At 41.9% G+C, this 12,099-nt stretch overlaps 1 protein-coding gene across 6 annotated transcripts in view; it reads right to left on the bottom strand.

The window, feature by feature from the left end:
• Window positions 1–949: 949 nt before the first annotated feature.
• ATP11B (ATPase phospholipid transporting 11B (putative)) overlaps window positions 950–12,099 on the bottom strand; it is a 66,118-nt gene continuing 54,968 nt past the window's right edge. For 2 of the 6 annotated variants that reach the window (XM_066325806.1, XM_066325807.1), the window contains 2 exons: window positions 9,562–9,695; window positions 2,831–3,287 (listed from right to left, as the gene is read on the bottom strand). In XM_066325806.1, the coding sequence (XP_066181903.1) occupies window positions 9,593–9,695 (103 nt within the window). In that variant the 3' untranslated portion in view covers window positions 2,831–3,287; window positions 9,562–9,592. Of the gene's footprint in view, window positions 1,750–2,830; window positions 3,288–4,915; window positions 5,987–6,833; window positions 9,696–12,099 lie in introns of those variants that run through there. The other 4 variants (XM_066325805.1, XM_066325803.1, XM_066325808.1 and 1 more) reach the window with 3 other exon arrangements.

Genomic DNA, 12,099 nt, shown 5'->3' with positions numbered 1-12,099 from the left:
AAAGCTGCTCCTCCACCTTCCCTGTTGCTGGTTCCCAGTGTTCACAAATCCCAGCTGGAGCCGATTCTCCCAGCCCTTGGCCCTGCCCAGCACTGGAGGAAGACACCACACACACTGCAGTGGTTCACAGATGCCTCCAGTACAGCAGTAAAGCCACTTTTATTGATCAACCTGTTAATAAGTAACTTATGCCTTGCCTCAGAACTGTTTTACAATGAAATCCATACTGAGACATCTTTATTTAAGAAAGATATAATTTTTTTTAAAGAATGCATTTAATAAACTTTTGTCATTCACACTTTTATTTAAATAATGGTGCCAGAAGTCTCTGTAGATTTTATTTGACGATGGTAAATTGACTGGGTTGGCTTTTACACAAAAACCAGTGCTGCCCTTCAGGCCTCTGAGCTCTCCTGCAGTTGACACACCATTAAATACTTGATGTAATTATAATTTCATCTATGAAAACCAGGCCTTAGCATTGTAAAGATGGAGCTGGTTTAGTACCAACCTCTACAGGTGTCTTCAGAAATAAATTCCAAGAGTTTTGCTTCTAAATAGGCACCTGTACCTGAGGGCCAAGTCTGACCTTTTAAACTGGTAGGAAACGCCCAGCTCCTGGAAATTCTCAGTCAGCAAAAGCTGCCTAAACGCAATTTGAATGTTTTGCAGGAAACTGCTACTGTTTCTTTTCTAAAGTCAATTCTTTGTTTTTGGAATATAACATTTCAAGCTTTTTTCGGTGTTCAAAGGACAAGTGGCAGGAGTCAGGAATAAATCAAATTAGAGCAAGGAACCTGTGAGGGTGAGATGAGGGGGCTGTAAAAATTGTGTGGGGAGAGGCCCAGGTTTTTCTTTTTCTTGCTAGTGACTTCTCTCAGCCCTGCTCCTGCCTGTCCCTGGGCCAGGGTGCTCTTTACCACTTACATAATTAAAACAATGACTCAGCTAGAAGTGAAAGTTTTGTTTAATAAATATAATTTTCATAAACCATTTTCAAAACAACTACTGACCAAGCTGTACAAGGAGCAAGCACACGGACTCGCTGTCAGAGGAGCAAAAATAACATCAGGCAGCCACAGTGTCAGAGGTCCAAAATTCTTTGTATTATTGCTCATTTCCAGTGGGCAACGCCCCTAATCTGCCTAAAATTAAGGATCAACATCTTTTAGAAGGTACTTCTTGCAGAGATGAGACCATTCCAGTTTTTTTTTTTTTTTTCTTCAAAGAAGCAAGCTTAATCCCACTCCAGTGAAAAAAACAGGAGTCTAGATGATGAGTTGTTATTTTTGTATTCATAAAACCTGAAATCTGTCACGGGAACTGCAACTAGGAATTGTAAAAATATATTATTTGAGATACAAATGAGATGCTCCCGCAGCAAGGCGCGCCTCATTTTTTACCATTTTCCACTGCATGCTCCATAGATCATATTTTATCCTGTTGTCAGAATGTAAAAAGGGTGAGAACCGGCTGCTGTTTGAAGGAACTCCCTTGAAAACTGCTGAGGAGAGATGAATAATGCCCAGGCCAGGGAGGTGCCGGCCGGGCTCCCTTTCAGGCAAGGCTCGCTCGGTGCCTCCCGGGGCAGCGCCTTGCCGTCCCCGTGTCCCGCAGAGCTCTTCACCCTCCGCGGTGACACGGGCGGGCTCAGCTGGGGCTGGGCGGTGACAACAACGTCCCCTAAGGAGCACCAGGGCAGCACACGCGGCTCTGAGCGAGTCCTGACGCCTTTGCAGCAGCACTGAGCTGAAGGGAGAGAGAAATCCATAGAGAGCAGAAGCCTGGCACATCTGGCACATCTGGCAAACCCCGCTGCGAACGCGCGACAAGAGCGGACAGAGCCGCGAGCATCCGCAGCGCCCGGCCCCGCTCCTGCTGCACACCGGGACACTGCCGGGGCACAGACACAACAGAAGCAAGGAACGAGCCAAACACCCAACAATAAAAACAGCTGCAGAAAAAATTCCCAGCCCAGAGGTGCAAAGGACAGAGTCTGGCTGGGAAGTAATTTAGGAACAGGATAAAGGCTAAAATGAGTCCCTGGTGAAAGGTTTGCCCGGCTCTAGGAGAGGCTCCTTTAAGCAGTGACATCTGTGTAACAATCTGTGTAAAACTCGAAGGCAGTGACAATGGTGAGTTATCAGGGATCCTGCACACACAGAGACAACGTCGAAATAAGTGGTTCAAAAGCACATTTTGCTCGAGCACTTTGGAACACTGAATTTCACCAAAATCACAAATATTTAGAAGTACAGCAGTAGCAGATAGAACTGTGAAAAATAATTTAGGCTGCAGCTTTGAGACGCTTCTAGCACTAGAAAATGGTATTTTATTCCAATACAGGAGTTACACTATCATAAAAAACACGTTTGAAAGTATTACCAAATATTTTCAATAAGAAATTATAGGTGCTCAATATGGATTTTATGTTGCATAAGCTTCTCTCAAATCATTCTAAAAATGAAAAACCAAAGTTTTCAGCATTCCTTCCTTTGAAGCTTCTGTTCCCTCTTCCCTGCTGTAAAATCTTAAAAAATACAGAGTATTTTTAAGTGGAATATTTTCATTTTAGTTTTTGAAACAATTCAGACCATCTCAGTTTTTTTTCCCACTGCATCCTGTTAAAAGCAGGAGTTTGGCAACTAAAATTGTCTTCCTAAGTAACACAACCAAACCCTGCTGTTCCCCGAGGCAGAACTGACCTGCAGAGAACACGATCCCATTGGGAGTGGCTGTGGAGAAGGTGCTTCCTCAGGGACACTGCATAGTAAAGTGAGTGTACACCACTCTTGCTTTGAGCTACAAACATCTACTACAGGCTTTTATGGATTTCAAGGCTAAAAGGTAAAAAATAGAACATTTCCTCTCCATGGCAAAGCCTCCCCCACCCGTCCACCATCACTCTGGGAGGTGAATGCCAGCATTACACTGAATTAACTGGATTTTTCAGTTTCCCTCACAAAGGACTCTGCACCGTGCCCAGGGCACAGCGAACTGGCTCCTACACTTCAGCAATCAAAGAAATACACAAAGTCTTTCTTTCTTGAATAAGAACATTTTTAAAACACTTGTGACATCAACACAAAACCCCAGTGACTTCCACACAAAGTATCTGTCACACCAAAAAACCTGCCCTTAAGCAAACCACATCTATGCTCTTACTCAATGAGACATTACTGACTTAGATGTACTGCAAATAGAAAAATATACCTGGGCCGAGGGATGGATTCTTAAGTCCTTCCTGAATTGTTTAAATGCAAGTTTCTTCGGTAACCTTACAAACACTGGGAAAAGGGGAAGCAGGGGGAAAGGGAGGAGAGGAGATGGAAGGTTTTAAAGAAACACATAATGAGCGCAAATTATTCTTCAAATACACGACTGTTGTGCTGCTTCTGTGCAAATCTACTCAACACACTGGTGTGGTAAAAGCCAAAATACATCACCTACAGAGCTGGGCCACTGGAAATGCTTGGAGTGGGGTTTCTGGCCAAGCCTCTGCTCCCCCTCACACAATGAACCCCGCTGGGTGCCAGGGCAGGACACACGGACCACACGGATGGATGAGGGCACACGGTCACACACACTGACAGGACAATGCTGTGCCTGACACGGAAACAAGCACTGCTGACAAGTGAAACACTCTGGTTGAGGTGTAAAATACAGCTAAACAGCAGATATCTGATTAGAGTAGTAAAATAATTCTGTATTTCCTAGGTATCCATGGCAGCGTGAAGACTCCTAGGAGGAGAAACTACTAGGAAGAAAATTACTATTTTAAACCCAGGTTTAATATAGATATGAAATATACAGGAAGTTATAGGAGTTGTAAGTGTATTTTGCTACTATGGAGGGATCTGGATGGATGACAATCAGGTTATTGCCTCTCCAGCTGGATCCAGGTTTTCAGCCCTTTGCAGTGGGATTAGTCACATGTCCATACCTGCTGCATGAGAAGACAAGGCTCAGTTTTAGTGTTTCTTCAGCCCCTGGGCACTCGCTGGGGGGAATCTAGAGCACACTGACATTTTCAACCTCAAGCTTCGCTGCACTCAGGCATCTGAAGACATGATACAGAAATGTGCTATGAACGCTGAATTAAACACTTCTCTAAAAGGAAAGTTTGCTGCATTTTGTTTCTTCTTCTTGTCTCGTAATTTATTTTAGAAGCTTTTTAATTTCTGAACTGATCTCCACCTAAAACAGTGGGAAAGATCCCTTGTGTGCTGCAGGTTCAAGTCACTACAAATTTAACAACAAAGTTGCAATGACAACTTCTTTCCTACACAGATGTTGCCTTGAGCACAGGGATCTTGAAAACTCCACAGTACCTGCAGCATTCAGGTCTGAGCGCAGCTGCCAGGCACTTAATGCAAAAACAAAGCTCCAAGGGGAGAGCTGAAATAATCCCAGTTAAAGCCATGGGCAGGAACATGAACAGCAGAGCTGTTTATAGGTAAGGAAGATCTGAAGGATCTGATCCCAGGAAAGTGGGACCTGTTCTGTGCTCATTGAACTTGGGAGAATTTGGGATGTCAAGAGGGTTACACTCCCCTGGCAGCAGCCCAGTTACAGTCAGCCAGGTTTGCAGCAGCACAGATTTACATTTTTTACCCAGAGTTAATTTTAAGATGGATCTTTACTGTCCAACAGGACGAGTACTGCAGTTATTGATGGGCTGTCACTGTCAGAGGTGACAAAAGGGGTGTGTCCCAGAGCAGCAGCACTGTCCCCAGTCCCCAGCCAGGAGCAGCACGGTCCTGAGGCACCCTTGCAGCACCTCCATCTCCCACATCCCAAATCTCCCACATCACCCTGGCTGAGGGAACAGTGGCATGGAGCTGCTCCCAGCCCCCAGCGTGCAGACACGGCTGTGCTGGGACACGAGGCAGCTGCAGGATGCACCACCCGGAGCTCCAACTGTGCAATTTGTTTTTATTGGCATACTCAGGTATCAAAACATTGCCATCGAGGTCTCGGATCCTCCCGATAGACGAAGATAATTAAGCATTAATTATATCTTCAAAGTACAACATGACCTAATATAAATACATGAAAAAGAACAAAACATGCAAAAATTCCCCAACTTTTAAAAGGATCAATAATTCAAAGAATTTATGCTAGTGAGACTTCTGCTCCATCAATTCTTAACAATTTTTCCATGTTGGGATCCAGAACTGTTAATAAAACAAACAGGGCATATTAAAAGATGACTGGTTTCGGAATTGTACTTTAGGACAACAGTGAATTATTGTATCCCTTATTATTCCAATTATTGATTTGTCACAGGAGAGTGTTTTCCAAAGCAATGGGTAATATATTGCCACTCATACACCAGCATAAATATTTGAATTGCATTTAACTCTCAAAAATTACTAAACTGATTGCTTGTAGAATACAGTAACTGTCCACAGAAGTAACAAAATTGATTTGCAAACTGCTAAGTCAGCATCTGCAAGACAGCTCAAAATGAATGTGTGCTTAAAGGGAAGGGTCATCATGAAAAACACAACTTTTAAAAGTTTCATTGTGGAGATTCAAATTGATTCAAATTGGATCACTCAAATTTGGGAGGAGAAAGATTTCTGTCATTGCCCTACAGGGACGTCTCAAGTCTTAAATGTAGGATTCCAATCTGCTCATACAGCAACAAAAAGGATAAAATGGTCAGAGGTAAAAGCATTCCTTAAAAAAACCCCAACTTATTTAGCAATTTGTAGATATAATTTAAAAAATCCTGGAAGTGACTGCTGTGCAGATCATGCCAGGCCAGACCAGCCCTGCCTGGACTCAGGAGTCCTCTGGGCTTTCCCAGGGCAGCGCCGCACACGGAGCTCGCCTCAGCACCTGCTACAGGTGTGTGAGCACCACACAACTTCCACAAGGCATTCAAAAATGTCCCTGTCAGCAAGTGGCTGAGTCCATTGAGGAGAGAGTCAGGATGCTCCTGTCGTTGGCATAGAAGGGATCCGATGAACTCCATGATCTAAAGTAACAATAAAAGAAAAGTTTGGCTGACTGGGGACTTGTACTCTAGAGCTGAGGAGAAAGTCTGTGAGAGCAAAAGGTGAAAGTGTTACGAGAGCAGGCAAATGTACCTCTTTAAAGGACTAATCTACTGATTTCATGTAGGTACCTGCAGTTCATTCAGACCTTTGGAAACAGGCCAATTCATGCCTGCTGTGTAATTAGCACACAGCTACAGCTATTTCCACCACTATGAATTAAGCAGAGGCTTCTATGCCTGCTCTGCAGCTGAAGTTTCAGTGCTGTGGAGGCTGTGAGTGCTGCCTGTGCACAGAGGCACCGTGAGGCTGCTCCAGCAGAGCCCTGTGGAGCACACAGCCAGCCCTGCAAACCTGGCACAGCCATGTCCCAGCAGGAAAATTTGAGAGAGGCAAAACTTATCTCCAGCCAGGAACATGTTTCATCCCTTCTGTTACACTTCACAACATGAGGGAACCACCCCAGAGGCCACAGCTGCTGACTCAGAGGGGTCTCACAATGACTTTCACTTGAGGACAAGTGGCAGCTTGGGAAGAAAAACTGTTCTTGGCTGGACAGCATTACAGGACTCTATGGGGAAAGCTGAAGAAGTTTGGAAGGCAGGAAATCAAAACACAAGGAGCTTATCCTCCAACTTAGGCTCTGTCAGAAATCTGCTGTTTCTTTAGAACTGTTCCATGCAGTGCCTTGACACAAGAACCACTAATGGCAGACCCAACAATTCAACAATGATTTCTACTGTACAAGTAATGTATGTGATCCAGCATTCGTAATATTTTAGTGACTGACAAATCGACAGACAATTTAATGGAACAGACAGACAAAAATGCATTTTAACATACCACACCACACATTTTATATTCTAACTGGTGAATGAAGCTATAGAAAATACTTCTCAAATACATTTTACAAGCAATAAATTAAGCACAAGAGACTATATTCCTGTGGCCCACTACTCCAAGCATTTGTACGACTTTGATTCATTAAAGTTTTTATCAAAATTTCATACAATTTCATGTTATATTTGACAGAATATCATATTTGACAGAATATCAGGAGCAGAGAATACAGCATAAGCTGGCCACAGCAACATTATTTAAAATAGTGCTCTTCATTCTACAGCACTTGCAAGAACAACATATTCATTAGCATCACTTCAATCAACAAAAATAGTTTGCAGCTACCTCCTGGTTGAATACCTGGCTGTTTTACAGGGTGCAAGTACTCAAAAGACTATTCTGTTGGACTGCACAATCTTCTGGAGATTTAAATTTAAAAAAAAGCAGCTCAAGCTCATGAACAAAGGCTAAACAATTTTAAAATCATCCAACAGTTTTCTTAATTGCACCTTCAGCATTTCATGACTTGTAACTGCTTCACGTGATTTAAACAATTAATAATTTAAAAAATGAATAAAAAATTTCTCATATTAGCAAAAAAGTATACGGGAAAAAATGGTCCCTTGACTTTTAGACCAGGTTTTAAGTGTCAATACTGAGTGGAAGGAGCCAAAATCATTGGAGAAAATAAACAGGACTGACTTTAAAAAAATCTCTTTTCTATTTGTACTGCACATAAATTTAAGTGAAACTAGAAGATTGTTCAGAGCAGTTTCAACCAGAGGCAGAAGCAAAACCCACAGTCCTTAGTGTAGCACCAAGATAGTTTTGCATATTCATTGAACTTAATCCTAATGTCTGTGTTCTAAGAACTCTAAAATTATTTGGCTAGATGGAACTTCATCTGAAAACTACATGAGGTAAGCAGAAAAGAAACCTGAGAAAAAAGCAGTCTTGAAAAAGTGTTTAATATTCTGTCAAATATGAGTTAGCTTCAAGAAGTATTTTTAAGTTCTTAAAGAAAGAAAATTTGAGTGGAACAAAGAGAAAATTTTAAAACTGCAAATCCATTGCAGAAAATAAAACAAAGAATACCTACCTTATGAGACTACAGGTTACTAAGGCAATTGTTAACTAACAATCTGTCCTAATTAGATAACTATAAGTGAAAAGAAGTAGCATGAGAAATTCCTCATTTGGAAAGCACAGTTTTACAGAGAAGTGAAAAAAAAAAAAAAACCCAGGAAAGTTAGAGCAACTGCTACCAAAATATTGATTTTTAGACCAATTAAATGCTCACCTTGTAGATTAAAAATTCTATTAAACTGTTTATTTTACACATCATGCCCGCTTTCTACACAGCAAGTTTGAATTAAAACTGTACTTAATTGTAACAGCTCATTTTTCATATGGAATGAAACTTCTTGCATACTCATACCCTAGACTGGTAGAAACATTGAATAAATTTCATAAGCAAGCCAGAAGAGAGAGAGACTGACTGAAAGCACAGACACTGTGTTCAACACAAGAGTTCCAACAGAGATGAGCTACAGACCAGGCAATACCTAAAGGCAGAATCAGAGCTGACAAAGCTGTCAGGGAAAATTATCCACACGAGATTTGATACCCAATGAATGATATCACAACCTTTAACTGAAAGAGACAAAGTTTTTCAAATACAAAATGAGTTTCCTTGAAAATGTGCGAAGTTCAGTGTTTTCAGGTTTGCCTTTTGACCTATGAAGGACCATGATATCATTCAGGGACAGAGATTACGATGTACAAAATGACTATTTTTATTTCTACCCCCAAATATTTCCATATTTGTTTGCTATCCCTCTTTGTCTGGAAATGGGGAGATGGCACATGAGAGGATTCAGGGAGAGCTCCTCTCCCAGCTGGGCTGACTGCAAGAGCAGTGTTGCTGCTCAGATATATTAAATTACTCAACGTGCTTTTATGCCACTGACGTTTGTTTCAGATGTGGTTTGTGAAGGGAAGATTTATTTAGCACATACTTTGGAATGGCACACATGATTTTGACAATATACCTTCTGGAACCCAGAAAACATTGAAAATTCTTAGAACCTGAAGACTCTGTTCTGTCAATCACTCATTTTAGAAATAGATTATAAAAGTTATACTACAAAAATATTTCATCTTCATATCAATCAATGGCTGAAAGATTTAAAGGCTCTCCTCCTAACAATGAAGTTAGATTTAAGGGGGAGAATGTGAGCCTTTTGTATACCTTCAGGAGTACTGCAAGCTCCAAGGTAAATATTTGGAGGTTGTACATCAAGAACCAAAGGGAAAAGTCTTTCGACTTTACAAACGACTCCTGATTCATGAAGGCAAAAAAAAGTAATCATAAAAAGGAGAACAAAAACAGCAGCAAGGCTTGATTTTCTAAAGAGAAGAATGTACAAATCAAGAGAAATTACGATAGATACAACACAAGAGCTTGTAAAGCCAAACTAAACACTGTAACAGAAATCTTTCCAAAACCGTTTTTCCCCTTCCCATCCCAAAAGAAACCACTCAAAAAGAAACAAGCTAATCTTTTAGGATGAAAAAAGTACAATAAAGGGTTGCATTTTCTACTTAGAAAAGCAAACCTGCAGCTGGTTTCTAGACATCTATTGCTGCAGGCTCATCAGGTTCCAGTTTATAGGAGAATCGTCTGCAGCAAAGGCTATTGAGAGAAATGCCACACCTGTTGACCCGGGTTGGGCTACACCTTCCCATTAGTCGTTCCAGCATTCTTCTAACAGATGTGCATGCTGTTTCCCCATCTGAGAAGCAGCACATGGAGTCCAAGCAGTTGATACCTGAACCTGCCTCAGTAAGCTGGAAAGAAAAAATAAAAAAGAAAAAACAAGAAAAAAGAAAAATCAGTACTCACAAATTCTAGCCATGAAGATGTTACCAAAAAACACTTAGGAAAAGCAGGTTTTCTTAAGCTAGAGTGTTGAATATTTTTCAATTTTCTAGCAGAACTACCATAACAATATTACCACTTCCTAAGGTCTACATACACTAAAATTTGCTCTTCCCAAGGTTTGAGTGCAGCCTTGTTGAGCACATGGAAATGGCCTGGCACAGCATCTGCCTAACACTGGGAAGGAACTGGTCAGGAATCCCCTCCAACAAACCCCACAGCAGAGCACATGCACTTCCAGCTGGGATGCCTTGATTCACCTCTGCAGCCCTACAACCATTTATACCAGCTCAGCCCTCTTTTCAGGGAAATTTATCAAGACAAAGCTTCAGGCTGCAGAATTCAACACAGCAACACAACCCCAAGTAATTCTCAAGTGCACAATGCAACTTCCTAGAATAATTGACATTTAATCACTACCACAGATACCCTTTGCTAGGTACAGAACAAAAGCACATTCCTGACTGTGTGAACATGGTTTATCCAAAAGCAAAGAAGGCTAATGTCAGAAAGGTTTAGTCATGTACATGGCAGCATGAAGAATAATTCAACATCAGCATAATAAACTCTTTCAACTCATGTTTTGTAGGTGAGGAAAAAAAAAGGAATAAAAGTAAAAAAATGAAAAGAAAGCAGTAACAGATGTATGGGTGTAAGTGCCACCTACCAGTGTGCTCCTCTACAGCACTGCTGCACCAGCTGCAGCATACCTGTAATCTCCTACTTCTGCAGAGAGAATACCCTAAACTGACTTCAGCAACCATTCCAAAGAGAAATAAAAGTGTCAATTGTGGGGATGCTTTTTAATTTAATTTTAAACTCTCCATGAGAGCATCCTGTCAAACAAATACTGAACACAGAGGCTGAACTTAAGCATCCATTACCCTCTCCTCAGTGAAAGAAGAATTACCAGTGAAAGAAGAATTCAGGGAGGAGGCATCTTAGTCCATGACAAGACACAGCTCACTTAAGACCTCCCCACAACTTTTCACTGTGACACCAAAGGTCACTGTTGTCTGAAGATTCTGTTTTTGAGCCCAAATTTCTTCCACGCCACCCGCAGTTACCAAACACTGCAAGGAAAGAAAAGAATCTCAAGAGCTCCCTATGAGAATGGTTTACTATGAGTGGATACACTCCCTTTCCTAATTCCCCCAAACAGGCAGCTGGACACATTTACAGCTTCACAACAGAACAGAAGCCTACACAACAAAGAAGAGGCAGCTGACAGAAACAAGAGGCTTTTGGAAATACAAGAGAAAAATCTCAACTGGTAGGACAAGAGGAACACAGACAGAACTGGTGTTTGTTTCCATGCACCTTTTCCTGTGCCTGCCCCTTCCTCACCCTGTACCACATCCCCCACAGCCCCTTTGGACCTTCCCATCACACCACTCGTGATCTTCACAGAACTGCCCCTCAACAGCTGCTGGAATGTACTGGATTCTCTACAGACTGAGCCCCCTGACCCTGTGGATGCTGCACCTCAGAGGCTGTGGCTGAGTACAAGCAGAACATGTTTTCACTCACACACTCATCTAGGGGGGTCTTTGCGACACAAAAGGAACATTTACTGTGACAATGAACTTCTGTACCTGAGAGGCAGGAGCAGAAGATTTGTAAGTGACAGGTCTGAAAGGGGTTCTGGTTAAAAGACAAACAAAACAAAACACACCTCAACAGAGCCTCAGTCCCTGAACTCCCTCATGTGATGACCACCACGACTGGTCCCAGCTGCAGTGCCACAGAAGACACCAGAATCAGGAACTGCATGCTTTGCAGCACTGCAGTACCAACAAATATGACCTTCAGAGTCACCTCAGATTGTGCTCCCAGAGCTGTGACACAAGAGATGATACAGAGCAGAAGGAATTCCCATTTGGAGGTCAGCAGGCAAACCCCCTGCTGCAGATGGAGTGACCTTCACAGCTGTTGTCACAGCAATACAAAACTGGAACATTCCTACACCCAAGGATTTCAAACAAGTATTTAGCTCATCCATTATCCTCAAGCAGACCTTTAAAGTTACTGCATAAAGTCACATTACAGTGGCTGTATGCTGGATCAGATGAACCAGAGCATTTTTTTCCTTAGAATCTGCTATCCAGGACTGCTGGCTCTCAGGGTATTATGCAAAGACTGTCAGAAAGAAGAACCAAGAGTAACCCAAATGAGCTTCCAAGGAGCAAACCCTCAACTCTGGATTTCTGGTCTAATGTCTCTTTTTCTGGAGAAACTGCTTTATTCTTCATAAGTTAGATACAAAAAGCTAGGATCATGCTTGAACCACAACTTATGGAAAAGTTAATATCA

Source organism: Sylvia atricapilla, chromosome 10 (assembly GCF_009819655.1).
Source record: "Sylvia atricapilla isolate bSylAtr1 chromosome 10, bSylAtr1.pri, whole genome shotgun sequence".
NCBI lineage: Eukaryota > Metazoa > Chordata > Aves > Passeriformes > Sylviidae > Sylvia > Sylvia atricapilla.
Note: the sequence above shows the minus strand (reverse complement) of the source record. Positions and strands in the feature narration are given on the sequence as shown.